The sequence below is a fragment of the Salmo salar genome, chromosome ssa16, assembly GCF_905237065.1.
Source record: "Salmo salar chromosome ssa16, Ssal_v3.1, whole genome shotgun sequence".
NCBI lineage: Eukaryota > Metazoa > Chordata > Actinopteri > Salmoniformes > Salmonidae > Salmo > Salmo salar.
The window spans coordinates 28638741-28666200 of NC_059457.1; the positions used below are offsets into that span (position 1 = coordinate 28638741).

General features: G+C 41.7%; 1 protein-coding gene across 1 annotated transcript in view; it reads left to right on the top strand.

Moving 5' to 3' along the window:
* Nucleotides 1–9831: 9831 nt before the first annotated feature.
* Nucleotides 9832–27460, top strand: part of LOC106573780 (solute carrier organic anion transporter family member 3A1) — a 56102-nt gene continuing 38473 nt past the window's right edge. The window contains exons 1-2 of the mRNA XM_014149134.2: nt 9832–10498; nt 15967–16426. Of these exons, the coding sequence (XP_014004609.2) occupies nt 10355–10498; nt 15967–16426 (604 nt within the window). The 5' untranslated portion in view covers nt 9832–10354. The remainder of the gene's footprint in view (nt 10499–15966; nt 16427–27460) is intronic.

A 27460-nucleotide genomic window follows, 5' to 3' on the forward strand; every position in this document is an offset into this window, starting at 1 on the left:
GCAAGTGGTTGGTCGGAAAATGGCTATGAAGCTGCTTTTTACGATGGACTCATCTAACATAATCTAATGATTTGCTTTTCCTGTAAAACCTTTTTGAAATCGGACGACGTGGGTCGATTCAGGAGAGGTGTATCTATAAAAAAAATATATATATATAAAAAAAATTTTTTTTTAATTATGATTTTTTTTTAATGCTAATTGGCGATATGATTTTTCGCTGGATTTTGATCCCGCTGACGGGATGAGACGCTGGAGAGGATATGAACACACAAGGTATGAGTCACTGCTTGTCTTCTTAGCTCTACAGTATGTGCTTGAACAGTCAGGGCATCAACACTGATGGAAAAAGCCCAGGAACCATTTGCACATAGATAACCCACAGTGCCTTAGGTCCTGCATGGTTCACTGCATTACAAAGTTCTCAGAGGGAGGCTGGGAGTTTGTAAGATGTCTCCTCCTAAAGAGCCTTGCGGGACAGAGCAGTCAGCCTCTCCTCCCCTTATCCCTCTCTCCTCAGCTGTCAGCCCGGTGTTTTCCTCTGCCACCATGGTAACCAGGAAACACACAAACAAACAAAAACATGGCGGCATGCACATGGAAAACACCTGGACTGCTGAGACTTTTACTGCCAACTTTATAGTGGAAATTGTTGACGAAAAAGGCACACCAGTAGCTGGTTTTAGATTCATCTTGGTTCAGCAGTTGGATCTATTTGACATAGTCTGCTGTATGCCTAATGTCTGGTTGTGCAGCACTTGCATATACTTTATTATGCTGGTGTTGAGAAATCAGCATTTGAGAAATCAGCACTTCAGAGGACAAACGTAACTTTGTTTGACATGTTTGCTTTTACATTTTCTTTGTTGCATATACATTGTACACACATTTTTCATACATGGTACTGTTTTTGCACAGTAGTTACCAAACAAAGGTTGTTTTTTTATGTACATTACATATGGATAGAGAGTATGCAGACATTTCCAACATACATTATATATAGTGTTTTCAGTCATACCGATTACACATCATGATCCTTTAATCCCACCCCTCAGCTATTCTCATCTCATCACACATACACTATATATACAAAAGTATGTGGACACCCCTTAAAATTAGTGGATTTGGCTATTTTAGCCACACCAGTTGCTGGCAGGTGTATAAAATCGAGCACACAGCCATGCAATCTCCATAGACAAACATTGACAGTAGAATGGCCTTACTGAAGAGCTCAGTAACTTTCAACGTGACACCGTCATAGGATGCCACCTTTCCAACAAGTCAGTTTGTCAAATTTCTGCCCTGCTAAAGCTGCCCCAGTCAACTGTAAGTGCTGTTATTGTGAAGTCAAAATGTTTAGGAGCAACAATGGCTCAGCCTAGAAGTGGTAGGCCACACAATCTCACAGAACAGGACCGCAGAGTGCTGAACCCCGTAAAAATCGTCTGTCCTCGGTTGCAAGACTCTCTACCGAGTTCCAAACTACCTCTGGAAGCAACGTCAGCACAATAACTGTTTATCGGGAGCTTATAATGAAATGGGTTTCCATGACCGAGCAGCTGCACACAAGCCTAAGATCACCATGCACAATGCCAAACATCTGCCTGGAGTGGTGTAAAGCTCGCCGCCATTGGACTCTGGAGCAGTGGAAACATGTTCTCTGGAGTGATGAATCACGCTTCACCATCTGACAGACGAATCTCTGTTTGGCGGATGCCAGATGAACTCTACCTGCCTGAATGCATAGTGCCAACTGTAAAGTTTGGTGGAGGAGGAATATTGGTCTGGGGCTATTTTTCACGGTTCAAGCTAGGCCCCGTAGTTCCAGTGAAGGGAAATCTTAACGCTACCGCATACAATGACATTCTAGACGAGTCTGTGCTTCCAACATTGTGGCAACGGTTTGGGGAAGGCCCTTTCCTGTTTCAGCATGACAATGCCCCTGTCCGTGCACTAAGCGAGGTCCATATGTAACAGTGTAGGTTCCGTCCCTCTCTTCGCCCCAACCTGGGCTCGAACCAGGGACCCTTGCACACATCAACAACTGACACCCACGAAGCATCGTTACCCATCGCGCCACAAAAGCCGCGGCCCTTGCAACGCAAGGGGAACAATCACTTCAGGTCTCAGAGTGAGTGACGTCACTGATTGAAACGCTATTAGCGCGCACCACCGCTAACTAACTAGTCATTTCACATCGGTTACACATACTGAAATGGTTTATTGAGATCGGTGTAGAAGAACTTGACTGGCCTGCAAAGAGCCCTCATCTGAACCACATCAAACACCTTTGGGATGAATTGGAATGCTGACTGCAAGCCAGTCCTAATCGCCCAACATCAGTGCCCGATGTCACTAATACTCTTGTGGCTGAATGGAAACAAGTCCCCACAGCAATGTTCCAACATCTAGTGGAAAGCCTTCCCAGAAGAGTGGAGGCTGTTATAGCAGCAAAGGGGGGACCAACTCCATATTAATGCCCATGATCTTTGAATGAGATGTTTGACGAGCAGGTGCCAATTACTTTTGATCATCTATTGTATCTCCGTAGAACACCCTGTTTTGATTTCCAATTGCCATATACAAGCTACATGGTGGGTAATACCAGAATAAACATATATACATAGATTTTTTTATAATTATTATTTTAACTTATACATATGAACAACAACTTACAGACACACACAAATCAAATTCAAATCAAATCAAATTTATTTTTATATAGCCCTTCGTACATCAGCTGATATTCTCAAAGTGCTGTACAGAAACCCAGCCTAAAACCCCAAACAGCAAGCAAAGCATGTGAAAGAAGCACGGTGGCTAGGAAAAACTCCCTAGGAAAAACTCCCTAGAAAGGCCAAAAACCTAGGAAGAAACCTAGAGAGGAACCAGGCTATGAGGGGTGGCCAGTCCTCTTCTGGCTGTGCAGGGTGGATATTATAACAGAACATGGTCAAAATGTTAAAATGTTAAAATGTTCATAAATGACCAGCATGGTCAAATAATAATAATCATAGTAGTTGTCGAGGGTGCAACAAGCACGTCCGGTGAACAGGTCAGGGTTCCATAGCCGCAGGCAGAACAGTTGAAACTGGAGCAGCAGCACGGCCAGGTGGACTGGGGACAGCAAGGAGTCATCATACCAGGTAGTCCTGAGGCATGGTCCTAGGGCTCAGGTCCTCCGAGAGAAAGACAGAAAGAGAGAAAGAGAGAATTAGAGAGAGCATATTTAAATACACACAGGACACCGGATAAGACAAGAGAAATACTCCAGATGTAACAGACTGACCCTAGCCCCCGACACATAAACTACTGCAGCATAAATACTGGAGGCTGAGACAGGAGGGATCAGAAGACACTGTGGCCCCATCCGATGATACCCCGGACAGGGCCAAACAGGCAGGATATAACCCCACCCACTTTGCCAAAGCACAGCCCCCACACCACTAGAGGGATGTCTCCAACCACCAACTTACCGTCCTAAGACAAGGCCGAGTATAGCCCACAACGATCTCCGCCATGGCACAACCCAAGGGGGGGCGCCAACCCAGACAGGAAGACCACGTCAGTGACTCAACCCACTCAAGTGACGCACCCCTCCCATGGACGGCATGGAAGAACACCAGTAGGCCAGTGACTCAGCCCCTGTAAAAGGGTTAGAGGCAGAGAATCCCAGTGGAAAGAGGGGATTTGGCAAGGCAGAGACAGCAAGGGCGGTTCGTTGCTCCAGCCTTTCCGTTCACCTTCACACTCCTGGGCCAGACTATACTTAATCATAGGACCTACTGAAGAGATAAGTCTTCAGTAAAGACTTAAAGGTTGAGACTGAGTCTGCGTCTCTCACATTGGTAGGCAGACCATTCCACAAACAATGATTACATCTCATCTGCCCCGACCCACATGCTCACACCCCCATCCCTAGCGCCTGTATTATTGTTTGCCACTTGGCCTTTAATTGTACCAATTTGATTTTCTCCGTGCTATTTCAATATTTAAATACTAAATCGTTAGATTTTTCCATTGTGTCAATATGGAATAGATTGACTTCCAAGTTTTTAGAATAAATGATCTAATGTTTGTCTTTTGGCAGCAAATGGTTATATGCCCTTATATATAACATTCTGTTGGCAAGAATTTTGTAATCAGCATTAATACTCTTGTTGTATGCCCCTCCTATTTTGTCAACTGAAATATTTTAAATGCACAGTAATTTGTCTCTAACTTTGGCAGCATTATGCTCGGATGGTCAGTTTGGGGAATTTTACAGCACAAGCTGTAATTTCCAAGCCATTTTGCGGCCTGTATGTATTTTTGCCTCTAAGATATTTAACAACCAAATGGATGCTCCATAATCCTCATCTCATCTGTCACAGGATCCCAGCATCCCCCTGAAAATCTTCAGCCCCGCTCGCTCTAATGCCACAGCAGTTGCCATGGAGATGGCTCTAGGAGGGGATGGGCAGTGGTATAGTTTACAGGGACTTTAAGCTTCTCTTGTAGACACTGCTGACATATTCAATTGGAAACAGAATGTTGAGGTTTATAGTAACACTGTATAAATTATGCCCTTTTTGCTTCATTGAAAGTGTTATGCATATTTGCGGAGACTGTACAATCAGCCAGGTCGCCTATGATACAAGTCAGTATTCGATATCCATCCATGTCTGAGGACGTCGAGAGATGAAACCGGCCACTAGGGGCAACCGTGAGTGCTGTTACCTTCAAGTAGGCTTTGGTGTTGTGGATGGAGACGGTGGACAGTCATAAGCAACTGCCTCTAATTTCAAATGTTGCATGTTCAAATCCAGCGAGAGAAATGTATTTTTGTTTTAAGCCCATCCCAAACCTTAACCCTTACCTTACCCATTCAGAGTTAATGCCTAACCTTAAGAATTTGGTGTTAATGCCTTAACTTGACCCTAACCTTAAAAATTCTGAGTTAATGCCTAAACTTTACTTTGATGATTGGAACAACTTCAAACTTTGACGTTTGAGAAACATGGATGAACGTCTAATACTGATGTGAGACTGTGAGAGCTAGTTGGTACAATTATACACTGTTCATTAGTATATCTTACTCATCTGTGAATTCTAATGACAATCACATAAATAATATCAATACATTCCAGGTGATATTAATTGATGAGAGCAATATGAATGCATCTACATAATGGGTCCTGTCAGTCAAGCGAAATGATATGTGTGTTGAGTCAATGCTGTGTATGACACACCATCTCCATTGGAAATGGAAATCTTGATGTGTGTGGACACAGGAGTGGATTACTTGGAACCCAGAGACAGAAAGCTATTTGCTATCTCTTTGACAACTCTTTCTCACATCCTTTTCTAACTCACACAAGACATATGTGTGCCGTATGGAGCATCATCAAAAGGTTAATGATGTTATTGTTAGAATGTCTCCTCTTAACTCTCTGACTCTTGTATTCTTATACAGAAGAGTGAATATTCTAAGTGATATACTAAAATATTGTCTAGACCCCACATTGGGTTCTCTCAGAATAGTTGCTGTTACAGTTCATTCCATAGCATGTCAATCCCTGACTTCCATCTATTGTTCATCTTGTGCAATTGAATATAAAGCATGTACTTTGATTTACTCTCTTTGTTTTGTTGATTTGATTAATAGTGTAAGGACATGTTATGCCTCATCTTACAGGTATTGTAGTGGTTTAGGTGTGCACATCAACAACTGATGACATGAGCAGTGGATAAATGCTTTTGTTGGCACTATTACAGCCCCCAGGACTGTGTGTGAATAAGAAACACCTTGAGAAGCAGAGTATGTTTTGTGAACGCATCCACTTCTATGATGTCATATCTCCAGGGTCATGCTGATCCGGTAAAATACCCCAAAAGGCACTGTGTTAAATTGCCTTCTCTTCAGCATCATTCTGAGAGGTGCAGATAATGACGACAGTAATTCACCTGGTGCCACCTGAGAGCAGTCAGGGAATCATAATGCCTTACTTACCTACATACTTTATGGCATAGTTATTAAAATGTCATTTTACCTTTCAATGTTTAACACAAACTTCCATCAAAAAGAGATGAACACAAAAAATAAATGGTTCTATAGAGTACCAAATAAGAGTTATTTGGCTTGTAACCATAGTGGGACCCTTTTTGGTGCTTTAAATAAGAAAATGGAAGGTTCTATAAAGAACCATGCTCGTAAGGTTCTAAATGAAACCTGTATGGTGCTATAAAGAACCCTTTCCTAAAGTTCTATAAATAATCATAAAAAAAGGTTCTATATAGCACCAAAAAAGGGTTACGCTATGGTTACAACCCTTTTTGGGGCTATTTAGAATCCTTTTTTCTGGTTCTTTATAGAACCTTTATGAAGAATGGTTCTATAAAGAACATTTCTCAGTATCAAAGGTTCTTTGTAGATCCTTTTGAAGAGCCATACAGTGTATTTTGTTCTGGTTATCTATATTATATTGTTAATATTCCATAAGTGTTATTATTGTTTTAATTGACAAGTTGAATCAGATGTGTTAGCTCTGGAACAGCTGGGGGTTGCTGAGGAGAGAATAGAGAACCACTGACTTAGTCTACCGTTCTCAACTGACACATGGCCGTACGTGAGTATTTCACAAGACACCTTCACTGGTCATAGTCATATATGAGAGGTAATAGCATAACACAACAGATTATGTGAACTGGATTGACACTCTCACTCACGGTTGCACAAAAAGAGCCATGAGCAAACCAAACAAGCAAATATTCTAATGAGTCACCATCCCTACATTTTAATTATCACAAAAAGAGCAAAGAACCATTTTGTTAACAGCAAAGAACCATTGAAGGGCTCAAAGATGTATTTAAGTCATTATGGTTCCTCATAGAATCATCACCCTTCCCAAATAACCCTTGAACCCTCTTTTCTTAGTGTGTAGCAATGATTTACATTATGTTAAATTCATCATTTGAATGAAGCACATAATCTATGTGGTAACTGTGATACATTGAAGAGCACCTTACTTTGGCCCATATTGTCATAGATCATTAAAGTAAAATTCAATTTCAGGGCTCTTTCCCCATTCACACTCCAGCTGAAATATAGAGCCCATGGGGCACATTCGCCACAGCCCCCATAGCAATAACATAAGAGCAGTGATTGTCATTCACAGAATCAATGCATTGCAACCTATCTTGCTTTTTGGATTAATAACCATGCTGCCAAACAACTCTACACAAGTTAATAACAACTGTGTTTAGGAATTCTGGTTCTGTTTGTTATGTTTTTTTAAATAACAAATAACGACCAAGGATGTATTAATTAGTCGATTAATTCATTCTAAGTTTACAATTGTATGTAAAATCACTGTGTTTTCAGAGTACTTTGAGTATTTATTTAGTCATTGTTCCTCCCTTTCCTGCTTTTCCCTGATGGGACCGGACAGAAGGGCTGGGCTGTTCTTTGGCGGTCCGCCCTTTTACAAATCCTATAAATAACCGCTATTCCTAAGAGCAGCACCATTTTCCATTCATACATTCCTGGCAGTACCAGTCAAGTCCACCCACTCACTTCTGCACCTCCAACCTGACTCATGTACTGAGAAGACTGTTGGGAAAGGGTGTGTGGCAGGATGCTTGAACACAACACACACACAGGCAAATCGGCAGGCATACCACTTCCATATGCAAACAGACACAGACTCTATAAGCTTTTACATACTCTCACTCATTCATGAATTCATTTATTATCTTCTCTATTACATATATACATCTAACCACTAAAACAAGCAGCAAACAAGCTGAAAGTCTAACCCTTTAAAATTAGAGGTTGAATTACAAATGACAAATTGATTAAGTGACCAAAAAAATCAGTCAACCATGGATTGATTATTGACACACCAAATGATCTATTGGTGTCTTCTTATTGATTAACTGTAGTTGAATAATGTTGATCCTGACAAGTGAAATTACTGTCAGAAGCTAGTCATCGAACAACACTTGTGAGGACTCTACATGAATGAAAAACTATATGCAGAATAGTTCTGTTGAATATTGATAGATGTCCCACTTGATAAATATCCCCAAACGTTGACCCAGAGTTAGTGATTTAAATACACAAGTAATCGGCAATGTGCCAATAATTGGGCAGAGTTCATGAAATGTTTATTAAACAAGGTTAATCTTTCACCTGTGTTTTGTTTTAAATGATATAGCATTGCCTGAGTTCTCCTCTCTCTCCATGCCCTCTACACCATAACTTCATTTGAATTAATGGGCACCCAACAGAATATGATCTTCTGGTGTGCAGGCAATTATTAATCGCTGGCAGAAGCAAATTACCTTCCTCTATTCACCTCAGTGATGTTGTTACTCATGCAGAAAAAAGGGTAGAGGGAAGGAGGACATCCATGTGTTTTAATTACAGCATTGATTTCATTATTTGCAACATTTGCTTCAACGTGTTTCACTGAAAGAACTGTATACAGATTAAAATAAATGACTTCGCACTGTGAAATCACACATAGGCAGGCATAACAGTGGAACAGCATTTCAGTTGGACTGTGACACACTGTTTTAATTTACAAAATCTCACCTATAGAATTGTAAATTAAATTGCATACATTCCATTTGTATCTCGATCATTTCCTTGAGTGCTGTCAAAGGGTCAAAGCATTATTATTTAGGAACAGGCACACAGGAAAGCAATGGATATAAACTGTTGTAGAATGTTAATCAGCATTTGTATACTTCTCTCACCATGAAATGCTACTGTTGAAGGCCCTGCTTATCACATCCCTTACCAAAAAAACCATGAAAAGATCATGTGGAAAAAACGTCATGGGACCGATATTAGCTTTTTTGCGAATCATGTTCAAATCGTCTATTAGGGACTTTGTTGAGCTTCACAATCAATTTGAGATACTTTCAGATGATTTGGACATGATGGAAAAAAAATACTAAAATCGGTCCCACGACTTGAATGGGATCTGTACTATAAATGCTAAAACGTTAGCATGTGGAAACAGAGGCAGGGAAATGAAACCAAACCATTAATTGCTGTCATGCCTTGTCCATAGACTGCTTACAGGGTAAGGAAACGAATGTATAATTTTGCAATTTGGGTGAACTATCCCTTTAACAAGCACTAGTTAAACTGACCAGGTTTATGGAACCACCAACACTAAACTCCTATATATTTTCCCTTTGTAGATTATCACCTGTCATATGGCTCTCTGTTGGACACACGGATGTCCACTGCTTGTGGGCTTGGGTACACATAATGACAGTGTAAAAAGGTAGAGGTTAGAGGTTGCTGGAGTGTCAGATAAGAGGGTATTTTTTTGCTCATAGAAGGCCAGCTGTGATATCATTTAGAGGCAAAAGGTCATGGTTCTCAGTCCTGTCTACTTCTTCTCGCTTAAAGACCATTGACTAAGCTACAACTAATATAATCATCTCAGACCTCAGTTATGTGGGCAAACAGAATAATAGGATGGATGATTTAATGTGTGCATGTATATCATACAGGAAGGATTTGTTACGGTAATAGTTAGCATCATGAGGGCCATTTATTTAATCATGTTCACATTTTCTGTTCAACATTGAGTAATCCATAGCAACACACAATGTGTTGCTAATATCTTGAAATGGCCCTTTTGCTTTGAGCTCAATATGTGAAATGATTATTATTTTAAATAGGCCTATAAATTAGAATGAACAAATTTCCTATATCAACGTGTATGTTTTATAGAGAGAGTCTATTCGAACGCAAATTAGTTTAGAATATGGTGCATGCTACACATCGCCACGATAGGCCACGTCTCTTAGTGGTTGGAAGAGGCGCGGATTCAGAACATACTAGTAGGCTACACAAGTGGTGGAGGGAGTGAGTGTATGCTCGCATACTGTACAGCAGGCTACAAGGACCATGCCAAGTATAGCTGGAGCAGCGACGCCGTGGCAAGGTTCTTATCGATTCTTTTTAAAATCTATGCATTGTTACGCTTAACATTCGTAAACGAGCGTCAAGATTCGGAAAACATGTTATTTGAGAGAAAACCCAGCGTCTCTTATTCTCGTATGCATATGAGAAAATCGTCGGTGAGTTCATGTGTCTTATTCGACGAAGTGGACATTTTTAACGCTTGTGGAGTGGAAGCCCTTTGGAGTCTGGCTGTATATTTACAGTCATAGTTTGTAAGATGTAAAGCATAGGTTGAAAGAGAAAATAGACAGAGACCGTGCGTCAGACACCCACTGAATGTAGCCTACAGGGGAAACATAGTCGGTGTCTTCTATGTTTATCTCCGGGCTGGCCGGTTACCCTCTGGCTTCTGTTTCTCGCTGTGATACAAAATAGCGTCTCAAAAGGATGCAGGTGAAAAAACAAATGTGTTCGGACAGGAGCCCTGGAGAGGGCATCCGTAAAAAGTCATCATGCTTCTCAAACATCAAGATATTCTTGATATCGGAATGTGCCCTGATGTTGGCACAGGGCACTGTTGGAGCCTACCTGGTGAGTGAAACATTTTAAACTGTGTCATTGTCTGTCATGTCTCTCATGAGAACATCTTGCCAGACGCATGTTTTATATGCATTTTAGTATTTGGCCCATTTTATCTTAGCTATAACTCTATATCCGTGCCAGTACTGTGCGTGTAAGCAAAGTGTCTGTCATGAAACGTGCAACAGCTATGACATAATGAGATAATGTGTAGCTAACCGGTTTAAGAAGGCTTGACATCCACCGGTGTTTTTTTATACGCAGTAGCCAGTGCCCATACACATCTGGGAGATGCAACACATTTTCGCCTGGTTGCAGAGTTTAACATTGTCCATTTGTCAACAGCAAACATAGCATATTTCTCCTCTGTCAACAAAACAGTTGTTGATGATTTAATCTCCTAATGCCGCACCTAAATAATCCAATTGTCCAAAACAACACTCAGATTCCATAGAGGACAAGAATGAACAGGTGACTTGTTAGTAGTCTATGCGGCAAAGGGCTCCTATAGCTGTAATATACAGTAGTGTAATGTACTGCAATAACACCATTTATTCATGTAGATGAGTGAAATGTTAGGTCCCTACCTGTATTATCAGTGTCAGGCTTGAAAGCAATCCTATCTTGATTATGAAGAGCAGGCATGCCTATTCAACTCTTATCTCTAGTTCAAACTTGATGCTTTTGATATTCTGTAGGCCTACTTGGTTGAAGCTTTTACATCGTTTTAGTCCTGTAGGTCATCCATGCAGAGTTATTCAATGGGTTTATGGTGATCAACATTTTTTACCACAGTTCTCATATCAAATGAAAGAACAAATGATGGATGAGTAGGTTATTTTAGGTCACATGCTGGGCTAGTGGCACTTCCCAGCGGAATCAAAGATGTAAACTGAAATGCTTTAGCCTTATTTGGAGTGGAACATGTTATCTGTTCTGTCGCACTGAACCGAAAGCCTCCTCCTGACCATGGGAATAGTGTTGCCTATGTGGATGAAGCATGTTGGTATACAGTCAGAATTTCCCCTGTAAGGAGAGGACTTTAAGCCAAAAGTACAATTAACGAGAATCCATCACATCCTGCTTTTGATAATGAGTTTAATGACCCCAAATGATTGAGTGGAATGTTTTCCCACGTACTTGGTACTTTTTTTTTCCTTTTTTCGATCTCTTTATTCTATTTTTATAACATGTTGTTGTAACATGTTTCTTAAATCTATTTGGATTGACTAACTTTATAACACTACGTGGATGTGAAGTAAAGTTCTTGTGAAATTAGGCCCTATAACCAGTAGTCTCCACCCTTTCTCTCTCACTTGGATTGAACATTGCAGTCATTTTTCTGTGATGTGTCTCTGCTATGTACACACTTGCCAGTCACAGTGGAAGGAATGGTTCTATCAGGACTCCTCTGTGATAATTGGTTCAGTCATGTCTCATTTCATTAAAATGTAGTTGAAACGGAATATGGCACATCTGCAGTAGTGCCTCCACGGGACTGATGGCTTTGTGTCCTTGGTTATACATAGGCACTTATAGCTTAGTTTAGCTCAAATGTTGACGCCTACAGTAGAACTGCCATTTAAAGCCCTGTTTCACTTTGACTATGTAAATGTTTTCAACTACAGTTTTCAGGAGGTTATTCTAAAGAAGGTTAACAAACATTGAACTAAAAAGGGTGTACTTTAAATTGGTAAGCAAAGATGAGTTGGTGGAAGGCTAGTCACTCAGCAGGTATGTCTGCTTGTAAAGTATACTCTGGGGGTCAGGCAGGTATTTGCCAATGATGGATCTGAGAGGGAAGCGCATGACTTGCCTAAGCAAACAGGACAGGCCTTCTGCATGCGCTATGGTCGTCAGCACAGGTAGTCTCTTTCACATGGCACCTGCTCCATTTGAATGGGCTGGAAAGCAGGCACCAGCTCCAGGGACAAGCTGATGACCCTGTCATGACCTCATTAGATGTCCTCCTGTCAGAGGTACTCTTGTGTCCATGATAGGATGAGGCGACTTAAAGTGTTTTTGTGCTGCCAGGCAGCCAGCCTGGAAGTCAGGGGTCGTGGCCTATGCTCTTGCTCTACGTTAGCAGCTTACAGTGGACGGGGCTCTTTTCCAGGCAACATAGTCTCTGGGTAAACAGTCAGTGCACATACCTGCATGGACAATTACTCTCAATGCTATGGGGTTGTGATATGACTGTCAGCTTCCCTAGTTCATTTTGAGAAGTATCTGGAAATGGTGTGTAGGCCTACCTTTAATTCTCAGTTCTCGGAAATTCAACTGAATGTGGTTTCAGCCTTTGTAGTCCCATGTTCTATGTTGTGGTAATGAGTGACAGCGGTGAATGTGTTTCCTGTTATGTGCTCCACCTACTCGTGGGAAAACAGGCTGAACTAGCTATGTATTTTATCATTTTCCCCTCATATATTTGATTTTCAAACCCAACTTAATAGTTGATTATGATAATTAGACACCAACTTTTTCGAGACTTTAATCCATTCAGGTTAGGTGTTAGTTAAAGTTTGTTGTTACTACCATGCAGTCTCCAATCTTGCAACTTGCAGATTGGTAAAGCTTAGAGAGTACAAACAGTCAGTGAAATATTTAATTGCCAAGGGATCAACTTCATGTTTTGGAATTAGATAGGATTTTGTCAGAAAAAGGCCTCTGGCAGACTCTGAATTGTCCTTTTGAAAGGCCTTCTATACAGAATAGGAACCTGAGATGCACCTCAACACTTTTATTTAGCAATCGGATGTTGTTATGTCTCATACTGTGCTTACACAAGCCTCATCCTCCTGTTTAAAAAAGGGATGTCTGTGTGGGGCTTGGTTCCTCTGAGGTAATGTTGAGGTGACAGTCACATTGTCTACAAAAACGCAGCCAGACAAGTTTGCATTGTAACCATGCTGCAATAAATAAACAAACTTTCGTGACTGATTGTTTAGTTTTTGGTTCAAGGTTCCAGGTCTATCTTTAACTAGCTTACTGTAGCCAGGGTTACTCTTCTTTCTGGAACTAAAGATATTTTTGTCAATTATTGAGTATCTCAGAATGCTGTGCCTACTCTTTAGTAAAATGCTTCGCTGGCAGAGTGCATTGGAATTTAGGGGACAGGTACTCTTCTAAATTCACTGCATTTTTCAGGGCTCACTAAGCTGTCAGGCCAAATGCTGCCTGAGTCTGGCCTGGGCAGTAGATGACATGACATGGTCTATCTGGCCTGGCTGCCATTCCTCTGCTGTGGTGTGGTGGTGAGGTGGAGGTTCAGTAGTCTGTGCTGGTGTCTGCTGAGTGCTGAGAGCTCCAGCTGTGCCGTGAACAGGTTGCATTGGCTTGGAATGGGCTCTGAGGACAGGAGCAAATGGTGATGTTTCCAACCCAACTCTTCACGCTTCCAGTATTGCTGGCAAGCCACGTTACATTCTCTGGCAACTCAGATGATACTGCAAGCCCATTTTGGACACCCATAGCATCCCTATTGCTGAGCTGTAGTTTTAGGAGAATAAAACATTTTATAATAGGCCTTGTGCAAAGGATGACATCACTACATTGTTCAACCTGTTGTTGTATTCACATTTACTCAAAGCGTAGCTAGTTGTATTAGTATAGTTATTACTCAGTCACACCTTCCATTTAAAGTCATTTAAGTCACTTTGTAATCACAGAGAAAATATCATTTTTCCTGCTGGCATCTACGTTAGCTGTTATTTTCCTGTCTCCACGGGTCCTTAGAGGAGCTTAACTTAGCCTATTAGCCTGTTTGACATCGCTGTGGGAATGGAACAGGACCATGCCCTTTCAAGGGCATTTTGGGACACATCTGAAAATAGTTCGAAACATTTGTGAAAATGTGACGGTGGGATATGGCTCAGCAGTTGGTTCTCAGTCATTACAAACCCACATTATTTGTTATGAAATCCTTCCAGGCAATACTTAACAATTGAAGTAAAGGCAAACGAGGATGCTGCATGCAAAATTAGATACATCGGAGGATCCACACCTTTGAGAATGGGCAGCGTATTATACGTCCTGCAGAGTAAGGGATATTGCCCCTCTTCATTATGGTAGAGCATTTGTGTGTATTCCATACATGTCTGTTTCAGAGTCTTGTCTTGGTCTGTCCATACATCGTTGTTGCATGTACAGTGTTGATACAAATGTGTGGGTGGTTGGCTATGTTCTTTAAGAATCTTTCTACCCTATTAGCTGTGGGTGTTCCATATCACCAACTAGGAGGCAACCAATGCAGGTAGCTGGGCTTCAACCACATTCTTGTACCAAAAGCAGAAGACTCAGTTGGCCAAATTCACCAAGGTCATTTTTATCAAACTATGTACAGTCCTGAACCTGTGTGAAGTTGTTTTTTGTCATTCAGGTTGCGTTCATCATTGAAATCAGTGCTTTGTAAAAAAAAAAAAATGGTCATTCACTGTCTGCTTTCATGATAGTCTGTGATGGAGCGCATATCACATGAAGAAAATCTAAATGAAATGGAGATCAATTTGATCATTATATTTAGTTAGGATCTTATCTTATGAACTGAAATGCAATCCGTAATGTCTGACTTCCATGTATTTTACCAACAATGGCAGAGGGGAGACAAAATCCCCTGCTGCCCCAGCTTCCATCTAGAGACAGTGTTATGCTCTTATCTTTCACTTGCATTAAATGCTGCACCATTAACTCAGAGAGAGAGAGTGAGCGTTAGGGGAGAAGGCACTTTCAATAAAGCCTTGGGAGTAAGTGCTGCAGTGCCCAGCTAATGAAAGACAGGGATGGATCTTGGCAAACGGGATTTTACTCAGACCACAATGAGAAACATCTGAAGAGGTCTGTGAGTCAGTATATCCAAAGGAAAGGGATTATGTAAAAGGACACAACCTCAATAACATGGTTTTTTCATAGCCGTGCTTTATTTCTCTCATCTCTTGCGGTCTGTGCTACTTGATTCAAAATTCCACCATGCAAATAATATCCTATTTTCTCTCATTTGCATATACCGAAAGTTTGGAAACCCCTTGGCACGTTAACCCTTATTATTCCAATATATAGAGTTTTATTCAAAAATACAAAAATACCCTAAATACAAATGTATTTATTTTCTCAATGTTTAGGCCTACAGTCTTGGTTATTTGTTTTTAAATTTCAACTGTAAAATACTGCATGCATCTGTGATGTGATTCCTTATACCAAAGGCCATTCATTCAAATGCATCAAATGTTTCAAGTGATTCTAATTTTCTTACTCATGGTAAAACTGTAACCTATTTATTTAGTTGCTATTTGTAAGCTAGGTGTTTTCATGTTCCTCTCAATGACATAATTCTCAGCTAGTGTGAAAGCAATAGGCTTTAAGCCTGGTCATATTTCAGCCTCATAATGATGATACCCTGCCATTTACAAAGTTCATCAGTTTTGTGAAGTTAGTTATAATTGCCTTTTATGAGTAACATATTTCCTCCGCTGTTGCTTTCTCAGGTGAGTGTCCTGACAACCCTGGAGCGACGATTCAACCTCCAAAGTGCCGACGTGGGTGTGATCGCCAGCAGCTTTGAGATTGGCAATCTGGCTCTCATCCTATTCGTCAGCTACTTCGGGGCCAAAGCCCACCGGCCAAGGTTGATTGGCTGTGGGGGGATCGTCATGGCGCTAGGAGCTCTTCTGTCAGCACTGCCGGAGTTTCTAACCAAACAATACGAGTACCAGCCAGGGCAGACATGGAGAACTGAGGTGGGCAGGAATGGGTGCGCCAACAGTACCAGGAATGGTGGGCAGTACATAGAGGAGATGTGTTCCAACAAGGCCAACACCAACATGATGTACCTGTTGCTGATTGGGGCCCAGATGCTGCTGGGGATTGGAGCCACCCCAGTTCAGCCCCTGGGTGTGTCCTACATAGATGACCATGTGAAGAGGAAAGACTCCTCTTTGTATATAGGTAAGTGAGGTAGATGCATGAATACAGAGGTTTTCAAACTGGGGCCGCCGAGGTAAAATATATATTTTTTAAATAGGGACAACCTACAAATTCTCAAAACCGGGCATTCAGGGCACATTCCCATTGGTTTTGTTATAATGTCCGAGAAGAGGAACACAGCATGAGCTATGGAAAAATGCATAGAATTGCAGGAAATTAGCTTTAAAACTGAAAAATTGTCTCTCAGCTCCATGCCAAACTGTGTAGATTTGCTGGAAAGTAGCTTCAAAACGGCAAAATATTTTGTGTGGTCCTCTATAGCTCAATTGGTAGAGCAAGGCTCTTGTAATGCCAGGATAGTGGGTTTGATTTCCAGCACGACCCATACTTAAAAAATGTAAACACGCATGACTGTAAGTCGCTTTGGATAAAAGCGTCTGCTAAATGGCATATATTTTATTATATATTGAAATAATATTTATTAGAAGGACATTGTTATCACACTACCATTTCAAAATGAATTTGTTCCAGCACCAAGGGATTCACAAGACTACTTAAATTGGAACATCTGTATGGTGGAAGGACTAACAGCGGTTGTGTTTCTCTCACTGCGGGAAGGTGCCGTGTGTACACATCCCTGCCTCTGAGTCAATACAGTGTGAATGTATTCTCTGTGTTGTGCTCAGTCTTTCTTTTGTCCCCAAGCACAATCTGACCTAAGTGACCGCCAGGTGAGCAGATCTGTGAGGGGTTTATAATCTCAATTACATTTGTGCTTGTGTCACAGTCAAGTGCAGACGCCAGGGATGGAAAAGGAGCATTAAAGTGCAAAATATCTCCACTCAGCTGGCTTGCTCTCTCACGCAGGTATTTCACTGCTGACGTGGCTTTTCAAGGTTTTACAGTGCATTCAAAGCACTTTCTGAGATAACCTTAAATAGCAGATTATTATTTGTGAATGTACCTTAAGGATACTGTAAATGCCCATGTTTTGACATCATTGTTGAAGGCACATGATCACTGATGTTTTTCTGCCTAACTGTAAAGCTGGCTGGCGTACATTGAGCATTCAGAATGTGTGTAATCTTAACATGAGACCATCTTGTATGACCACAATTACACACCATGGCTTAATACTCCATTCTGATTGGCTGAAGGGCGAACACAGGGCATGTTACAGCACAGCCATTAGGCTAGATGCAGGCTGCTGGCTCAAATCTGCTGCAAGAGGAAGACCACCTACAGAGATAATTCACAGTCAGATGAAGCACAACTTATTTCTCTGACTGCAGCTCGCTTTGAAGACCTACAGTTGTCAAGGTGACAAATCTTTGAGGGATTATTGGACATTTCCCTGCGATATGTGCTCTTTCTTTTTTTTATTATAATTATTATAATTATTATTTTAATTTTTTATTACACCCCTTTTTCTCCCCAATGTCGTGATATCCAATTGGTAGTTGCAGTCTTGTCCCATCGCTGCAACTCCCGTACGGACTCGGGAGAGGCGAAGGTCGAGAGCCATGCGTCCTCCGAAACACGACCCCGACAAGCCGCACTGCTTCTTGACACACTGCTCACTTAACCCGGAAGCCAGCTGCACCAATGTGTCGGAGGAAACACCGTACAACTGGTGACCATGTCAGCGTGCATGCGCCCGGCCCGCCACAGGAGTCAATAAAGCACGATGGGACAAGGACATCCCGGCCGGCCAAACCCTCCCCTAACCCAGACGACGCTGGGCCAATTATGCGTCGCCTCATGGTCTCCCGGTTGCGGCCAGCTGCGACACAGCCCAGGATCGAACCCGGATTTGTAGTTACGCCTCAAGCGCCGCAGTGTTTTAGACCGCTGCGCCACTCGGGAGGCCCAACATGTGCTCTTTCTTCTGTATTTTTTTGTTGATAGTGAGAGAGAGAGAGCATTGTTAACCTGGTATATACAGTACCCAATTCTCATCAAAGCAGGCAGGTTTCCTATTTTGATAGAGGCATGGCCATAACTTGTTGTCCATGTATGGACATTAGTAGCCTTTGGTGGGATAGAGACGACGTGGCTTTGTGAATCAGCTACTGGCTGCATACGTGGCCATGTTTGATATCTCAGCAGTACAACAGACTGAAAGGACGGCTGAACGGGAGACAACCTCCGGAAACACTCACAACATTAGTAATGGGGATGACATTTGTTAGTGTAACTAGGATGTGATGGTCAAACTCAAGGATAAAGGCCTTCAGTGTCTTGTGTGATCTTAGGCCAGCAGCGTAGACCTCCCTAACTTTCATTCTTACTCATATGCGCTTTGTTTCAAGTCCTAGCTATTTTTCACAGGGAGTTATGTTTTTTCTAGAAGTGACAGAAACAAACAAGCACAGAACAAAACAGTGTTGACGTAATGTACAACTGCAGCGCCTTGTTAACACTGTACAGTAGGAAGTGGACTCTCATTGATTAAAGTTTGGCAGGCACAGAGGGAGATTTGGTGCTGTTCTCCTCAGATAAGCTGCAATGAGAGTTGGAGGAAAACAAGTGGTGAGCGTTGGAGAACAATGTGTTATTGAGTTGGGAGCATGTGCTCAGCTGATCGTTCTAATCCCCATGCTGTGGGCATGTCATGTGCTTGTAGCAGCATGAATGGACGAGATTGTCTGAATCTTTCGAAGATTTCTTTTCACATGCTGATTATGTATTCAATGATTGTTCATTAATGTTCACATCATTGTATGCAGGGAACATATACATTGTTAAGGTAATCAGAAAAAGTTTTACTTCAGTTGTATTTTTCCTTTGCTAAATATTTTTCAAACACTTTTGCAAGACACTCCGGATTCAGCATGACAGCATTGAATTTCACTGCCTCGAAAAACTGAAATACTGTAGATGCTTCTATATTTCCACATACAGAAATATACAAATATATTTTAAAAAAATTGACCCCAATTTCATGGTATCCAATTGGTAGTTACAGTCTTGTCTCATCGCTGCAACTCCCGTATGGACTCAGGAGAGGCAAAGGTCGAGAGCTGTGCATCCTCCGAAACACAACCAACCAAGCCGCACTGCTTCTTGACCCAATGCCCACTTAACCTTGAAGCCAGCCACACCAATGTGTCAGAGGAAACACCGTACACATGGCAACCATGTCAGTGGGCACTACACCCGGCCCACCACAGGAGTTGCTAGTGCACAATGGGACAAGGACATCCCTGCCGGCCAAACCCTCCCCTAACCCAGATGACGCTGGGCCAATTGTGCACCGCCCAATTGGTCTCCCGGTCACAGCCGGCTGTGACAGAGCTTGGACTCGAACCTAGAATCTCTAGTGGCATAGCTAGCACTGTGATGCAGTGCCTTAGACCACTGCGCCACTCGGGAGGCCCTACAGAAGTATATTATTGTTGACGAATGTAGACCAAACACACCCATAGACGTTACAACAACAACAAAAAATGTAACATACAGCACCTGCACTGGAGAAGGCTGAATATGTTGTTTTATATGGGCTTAATAAATCACAAAGGCCCACAATATGAAGGTTAATAGCTGGTGTTATGGTAGCCTAATTGATTCTGTATGTTTAATGACTAAAACAGACAGTCAGCATAGTGATTACCCTTTAGCCCCCTAGTCTCCCGCAGTCTGTGTGTCTGTCCGTCTGTACAGCCTGAACATTCTATTACATGCTCGTTATGGCAGATTTGACTCTTTATATTTCACTACTATGCATTAATGCTGTAAGGATAACCTGAATGAAGAGCCTCATATACTGTCCATAAAATGGATGGAGCAGTGCGGTGCATTTAAAGGGTTAAAGGGCATAGAAACCGTTGACAGAGGAGGAAGAGATGGTAGTAGGATAGGCTGTCAGAGAGCAGTGAGAGAGGATGGTACTCCTGCAGAACTATGCAGTGTGATCCTTGTAAAGGGCGAGAAAGTCATATGTACTATTTGAACATGTTAAAGAAAGCTGCTTGCAAGATTTATCACTGTCTTGAGTCTGTTCTCAGTCTGACACAACCAGGTTCATACTGTACATCAATGTGTCAGGAGACATGAATATTAATCTGCAGCTCACAGTAACACATTGCCTTGTCTCCTCGTAGTGCAGTGGGACCCAGTGTGTGAGATGAAACTATGGTGATTAGAATAATATACTACCACTATCACACCATTGGTAGAAGTCTCTGATCAGATGTATGTTCTGCTGTGATATGTTCATTTCTAAATGATCGATGGCAATGACACCACCTATAGCCCCAGGCATAGCCTATTGGAAATAGCCACCTGGATAAACTGTTGAGGTAATGGCAGGATGACATCAGTGGAAGGCCCGTGTAAATGTGAGAGTGTGCTATGGGGAAGAGAGAGGAGAGAGAGCATGGGGTTTGTAGGAGTGGAGCCATAATTACAGAGTGAGGTAGGAATGTCAACCAGCCAGCCGGGTCTGAGCGGCCCGACTGCACATGCATACCACATAGCTCTGTGAAAAACAACGCCTACTAACTCAGCGGCAGAGCTGGGCTGGCCTGTCGACCAGGCAGGAATTATAGTGCTTTAACAGCAGATAAAACGGATTCAAACTATGTTAGCATTTTCTATATATTCTTTACTTTGAGTTTTGTGATCGGTCACTGTTGAATTTGCAGGTCCAGTCATGTTGATCACTGAACATGGTATTATTTTGCTCAAATGTAATATTGAGGGTTGAAAGGATTTGTCTAGGAAGGAGTGAAATGGCTACCATCACGACATGATGTTGAAAGTGGTGCTGCGGATAAACACCGTGTTTTACGAGTTGATCTTGTTTTCCATGTCGTTTGGGCCAAAGGAAACAAATATGATTAGAGAGTTAGTGTCAACAGGATATCCGTCCATTCCCACTGCTCTATGATCCTTCACCTTCTCATTCTAACTATGGCTCTTCCCACAGGGCCTCAGGTTGCAAATACATACATACATGTATGAACTGACTGTAGCTTAGCAATGATGCTCCCTCCATAAAGCATTAACTTAACCACACCCATCCACCTCTCACAGCTTTTGAGGCTTTTTCCATCCTGGGTAATCTCCTGTAACACGAGAGGACCTAGATAAAGACTGAAAGGATCACATTAGTTTATTCAGTGTCAATGTATATATTGGATATGTGCTTTGTAAAAGGCTGTGTTTCTATGATATGGGGTCTATAACACATAGTTGTTTGATGATTGGAAAAGTGTTATCACTGCTGTCCATCTTGTAACTGAAGATCATATTAACTTCACAGGTTTCAGAGCCGTTTTCCTAGATGTGAGGGGAGGCCATAATAGGATGAACTCTCAAGCTTGGATCTTTTCGATGTTGTGTTTTTCAATTAATGCTGCATGCATTTTCATTGATAAAGATAAGGTTCAAACAAAATACTCTATCAGAGAGGTGTCGTGAAATGTGGCTTGTTGAAATGCAATTCCATTGCGTGTCAAATCGTCACTCTTAAGCCTATGTCACACGAATGCAATTTGGATGCACTTTCTGTTGCAGATGCTAGTTGTAATTGACATGATCTCAAGCAACTTTGCTGATACACGAAGAAATTCAAATGCAATTGAAATTGATTGCAACATCCAATCCTGTCAAACATCACATCATGGTTTCATAAATTATTTGTTTAACTAAACGATTGGTAATTGTAAAAGCATCGATATAGACAAAATGTTGACTGTACAATTTCGCTAGCTATCCAAAATGTTGCCTATTTGCCAACCATGTTTTACCAAGCTAGATTAAAATAAAAAGGAAAACGCTGCACACTTCCTCAGGCATCCATCTTCTTCAGCTTTTTTACCAAGCTACAGTGCCTTCAGAAGTATTCATACCCCTTGACTTATTCCACATTTCGTTGTGTTACAGCCTGAATTCAAAAGGGACATTTGCACATTATTCTTTTTTAAATTCTTCAAGCTCTGTCAAGTTGGTTGTTGATCATTGCTAGATAGCCATTCTCACGCCTTGTCATAGATTTTCAAGCCGGATTAAGTCAAAACTGTAACTAGGCCACTCACTCTTTACCTATAGATGTGATAGGTAAATACCTTTTAGAGTTTAATTCGGGAGATTGTTACATGATTAATTTAATCGGGTAACAATTAAACATAGTTCATTAGATAAATACATCTTCAGATTAATATTAAAGTCAAGTCGCAACAATATCGTTAGGGGATGAATCACTTCAATACATGCCTAAAGAGGAGGAAGGAGATGTTTACATATGAAGAACAATATGAGAACGACAAGACAGGTTTTTGTTTAATTTAAAACGTTCTTATTTAAAAACATATACAGTGCATTCGGAAAGTATTCAGCCCCTCGACTTTTTCCACATTTTGTTACGTTACAGCCTTATTCTAAAATGTATTAAATACATACACTACCCCATAAAGACAAAATGAAAACAGGTTTTTAGAAATGTTTGTACATTTAAATAAAAAACAGATACCTTATTTATGTAAGTATTCAGAACATTTGCTATGAAATTGAGCTCAGGTGCATCCTGTTTCCAGTGATCATCCTTGAGATGTTTCTACAACTTGATTGGATTCCACCTGTTGTAAATTCAATTGATTGGACATGATTTGGAAAGGCACACACCTGTCTATATAAGGTTCCACAGTTGACAGTGCATGTCAGAGCAAACACCAAGCATTGAGGAAGAAGGAATTGTACGTAGAGCTCCGAGACAGGATTGTGTCGAGGCACAGATCTGGGGAAGGGTACCAAAAAAGATCTGCAGCATTGAAGGTCCCCAAGAACACAGTGGCCTCCATCATTCTTAAATTAAAGAAGTTTGGAACCACCAAGACTCTTCCTAGAGCCTGCCGCCCGGCCAAACTGAGCAATTGGGGGAGAAGGGCCTTGGTCAGGGAGGTGACCAAGAACCCGATGGGGCAAGGTTCACCTTCCAACAGGACAACAACCCTAAGCACACAGCCAAGACAATGCAGGAGTGGCTTCGGGACAAGTCTCTGAATGTCCTTGAGTGGCCCAGCCAGAGCCCGGACTTGAACCTTTCTGGAGAGACCTGAAAATAGCTGTGCAGCGACGATCCCCAACCTGACAGAGCTTGAGAAGAATGGGAGAACTCCTCAAATACAGGTGTGCCAAGCTTGTAGCGTCATACCCAAGAAGACTCGAGGCTGTAATCGCTGCCAAAGGCGCTTCAACAAAGTACTGAGTAAAGGGTCAGAATTCTAAAACCTGTTTGTGCTTTGTCATTATGGGGTATTGTGTGTAGATTGATGAGGAAAACAAACAATTTAATCAATTTTAGAATAATTCTGTAACGTAACAAAATGTGGAAAAAGTCAAGGGGTCTGAATACTTTCCAAATGCACTGTACTCTCCTGAGATATCAAGTCACTTCACAAGACAATTTCGCTCTTATATTGTACTGTATCTATGTAGTATAGTACTGTATTTACAGTATCAACATCCACCACATTTTGCGACACAATGTAGGTTCATGTTAGCTCTGTTACAAATGTCACTTCAGCTTTGGTTCTGTTGCAGTGGCATAAACCTCAGAGTGATTCTAGAAAGACACGTCAACATTCTGCTAAAATGTTCTGAATCCAATCAGTGGCTTCCGCGGGGCATGTTTAAAAGCTACTTAAACTCAGCACTGTTATGTCATCTTGAAGGATTAGATTCTAAATGGGTTTTTCCATCTCTGTGATAAGCTCCATGTTGAGAGTGCCCTAGCAACACCAGTTTGTTTTATTCTAAGGCAATAAACAGCATGGATTCATCAACAGGCAGCAGAGAAGTTCTCTTCATCCTTCTGTTCTGCGTGGACCTGCACTTCCACTAGCCTGATGGCAGGCTTGTCATCACCTGCTTGGCTGCATAATTCCCTGGATGCTTCAGAGGCACCGCTATAGTAACTACACACCAGTTGTCAGAGCACAGTGGCCTTACTGAGCCATGTCAATTGGATCTAACTGCACAGCAACATGGTAGCATGGCAGGAAAGCGCCTAGAAATTACAGCTACACATACGTTGGAAAATGAAATCATGGGAAGCAATCCCATAATGCTGTGTTTGAGACAATAAGAAGCAGGATACCTTGTACCCAAAGGAGCACACATGCTGGTAAATGGCAAACTGTACTACAGTGATTGATAAGTGATAGCCATTATTAACAGTGGTCATTAAAATAGGGCGGGCGTATAACATCATTATCATTCGTTTTACTCTGCTGTCGTTAATTAAACATAATGATAGCATTTATCAATGCTGTCTGCTGATGAAGCAAAACAAATGCCATGCAATGCAAGTCAGTCACCTCCTGTGCCCTGTATCAATGAAGCAGGAATAGGCTATACTATATAATGTGTAGCAGCTGCCATTTGGGCATTCCTCATGTTATCCTTAAGTTATCCAACACTATGATTTTACAAGCCCATCGTTTATACAGGAATCAGTACAACTGCCCATGGCACAACTTTGTTGATGTGTGTCTGGTTTGGCTGCTCTTAGTTAGATGTTAGATGGTGTCACTAAATTCCTTTGTGTGCTGTTAGGGTGTCTGGACACAGAATTGCTGCCTACTTGTTAATCCTCAGATTCTGTATGAGATGAAGCCTGGGATACCCTTTAAAAAAAAAACACATGAAAAAAATCATGTGAAAAACTCGTGGTTTTCGGAACACACTAGGGCTGGGAATTGCCATGGACCTCACGATACAATATTATCACAATACTATGGTGCCGATACAATATGTATTGTGATTCTTACAATTTTATATGTATTGCGATTCGATACTGCGTTTTTATTGTGATTTGATGTTCCAAACATTTTGCTACAGAGAGACAAGAGAGAGCATGAGAGCTGGTTTTGATCAGGGAAATAAAAGAGCTGAAAACATGTTGACTCACTGTTTAAAAAGAAGACGGAGAACAATCTATAGGATGAAAATTACCAGTTTTCGCGCAAGTACTACCAACTAGCTCTAGCTAATACTACCTACAGTAGCAAAAATACAAATAGAATTATTTTTTTATTTTTATGAACCAATACTTGAGTCAAATATCACTATAATATCATTGAAAAATAATATTGTGATATGTAACTGTATCGATTTCCCCCCCCATCAGTAGAACACATGTGTGAACAAATCACATGAAAAATGTCACATGTGAAAAAGGTGGTGTTAACATTTAATATATGTGAAAATATGGTTTCACGTGTGAAATTTAAGCTCAACAGGTGAAAACAGCTATTTCACATGTAAAACGTTTCATGTGATTTGTTCACACGTGTGTTCTACTGATGTAAGGGTAGCTGCAGCAGTAAGGCCGGTATCCGCTGTATGAACCTGCTTTCTGCTGTTGTCCCTTATGTGATACTACATTGTGTGAAGGCTATACTTTCTGAGTGGCCATGAATATATGACAAATGTGGGCATTAACTTGTCACCCAAGCAATGATGTCTCAGTGCTCTGTGTAAATTTAGATGAAGGTGAGGGATAAGAGCTGAATGGTTTCTTTATTCATTTATGCTACTATATCTTTATTGATGCCAATATAACACAGCACCTTTATTGCCAATGTTTATAGCTATGTATCTAAAAGATGTCCTTCAACATGCCTTAGAATTGTGCTTTAAAAGGTTGTCTGTGTGCCAATACTGGTATCTCCCTTGTAGCTCTTGCTAGTGCTTCTATCATTTGAGTTAGAGTCTAGTCAACCATGAAGAGTTACAGATGACTGACCAGAGCATGTTGCACTGGTGTTAACAGGTTGTCTGGAGCCTTGACCATGCCCTGCTCCCCTGCCCTCACCAGACCCAGAGCACTGAGCACTGACCCATGTATGTGCTGTCAAGCTGCTGTCCAGATGCCCTGGTATATCTCTGCTTTGGAGACTTTGAGCACTTTACTCAAAGCTGCAGTGTGGCTCACACTGCCAGATGAGCACCATGCATCCGTCCCTTGAATTCCAACTGGTCTCACCAGAGAGGGATGTGGAGGTTGAGTTTGAAGCCTCAAAATAGGTCAGACCTTTGAATGAAGTGGGTCAGTGTTGGATAACAGATGTGGCCCAGAGCCCCAGAGGGAGGCCTTAACACGTTAACACCAGAGCAGTGTGCTGCCTGCCACCCATGGCCTGCCTCTCAGCATATCACTCACTGTACAGTATAGGCCGCCATCTGCAGCACCGGAGAGTAGGGCCAGTGGCCTGGTCCACTGTCCGCACACTTCCCACCCATCCCAAACCACCGCACCCCATCTCTGGCCCCTACTGTATCTTTCTGAGCCCTGTTACTGTAAGACCCGTCCAGCTCTGTGTCTGAATGCTTAGGGAAGGTAGAGTGGATGTTTGTTGGGCTAGGCAGAGGGGTGGTCGTCATAACGTTCTCATCTCCCTCTCTATCTCCAGTCCCATCAGTAAACCTGTCACCATGCAGCCTTCTCAAGGCAATCTGGGTCAGGCCCTGTCATAGGGCTGGCCGATATATCAAATTCATTTGATTAAGTTGCATGTATTGTTTTGCGCGATATTCCAGATGCCTGTATTTAAAAAATATATATATATATTTTTTATTTCCGCTTGTTTTCATATTGTCTTTTTGGTCTCGTCTCCTTTCATTATTTACCTTTATTTAACTAGGCAAGTCAGTTAAAAACAAATTCTTATTTTCAATGACGGCCTAGGAACAGGGGGTTTCAACTTCCTTGTTCAGGGGCAGAGGGACAGAGTTTTTATCTTGTCGGCTCAGGGATTCGATTTTGCAACCTTCCAGTTACTAGTCCAACAGTTTAACCACTAGGCTACCTGCCTGCCGTCCTTCACTCTTTCTGTGCTGTGCCAGAGGCCTGCATATAATGATGAGATGCTCATGTCGCCGAATTAAAAATGGGAGTCGTTGTTCCAAAGGCGGGAAGGCAGTTGACAAGCTTGTGTCACCTGGGGGAAAGTGAAACCTCTCGCTTCGCTTCATCCTCTCTAGCTGTGTGCACCTTCCGCTGATTAAAAAGGGGACACGGTCTGGGGGGGGTTAAAGGGATAAAAGGGG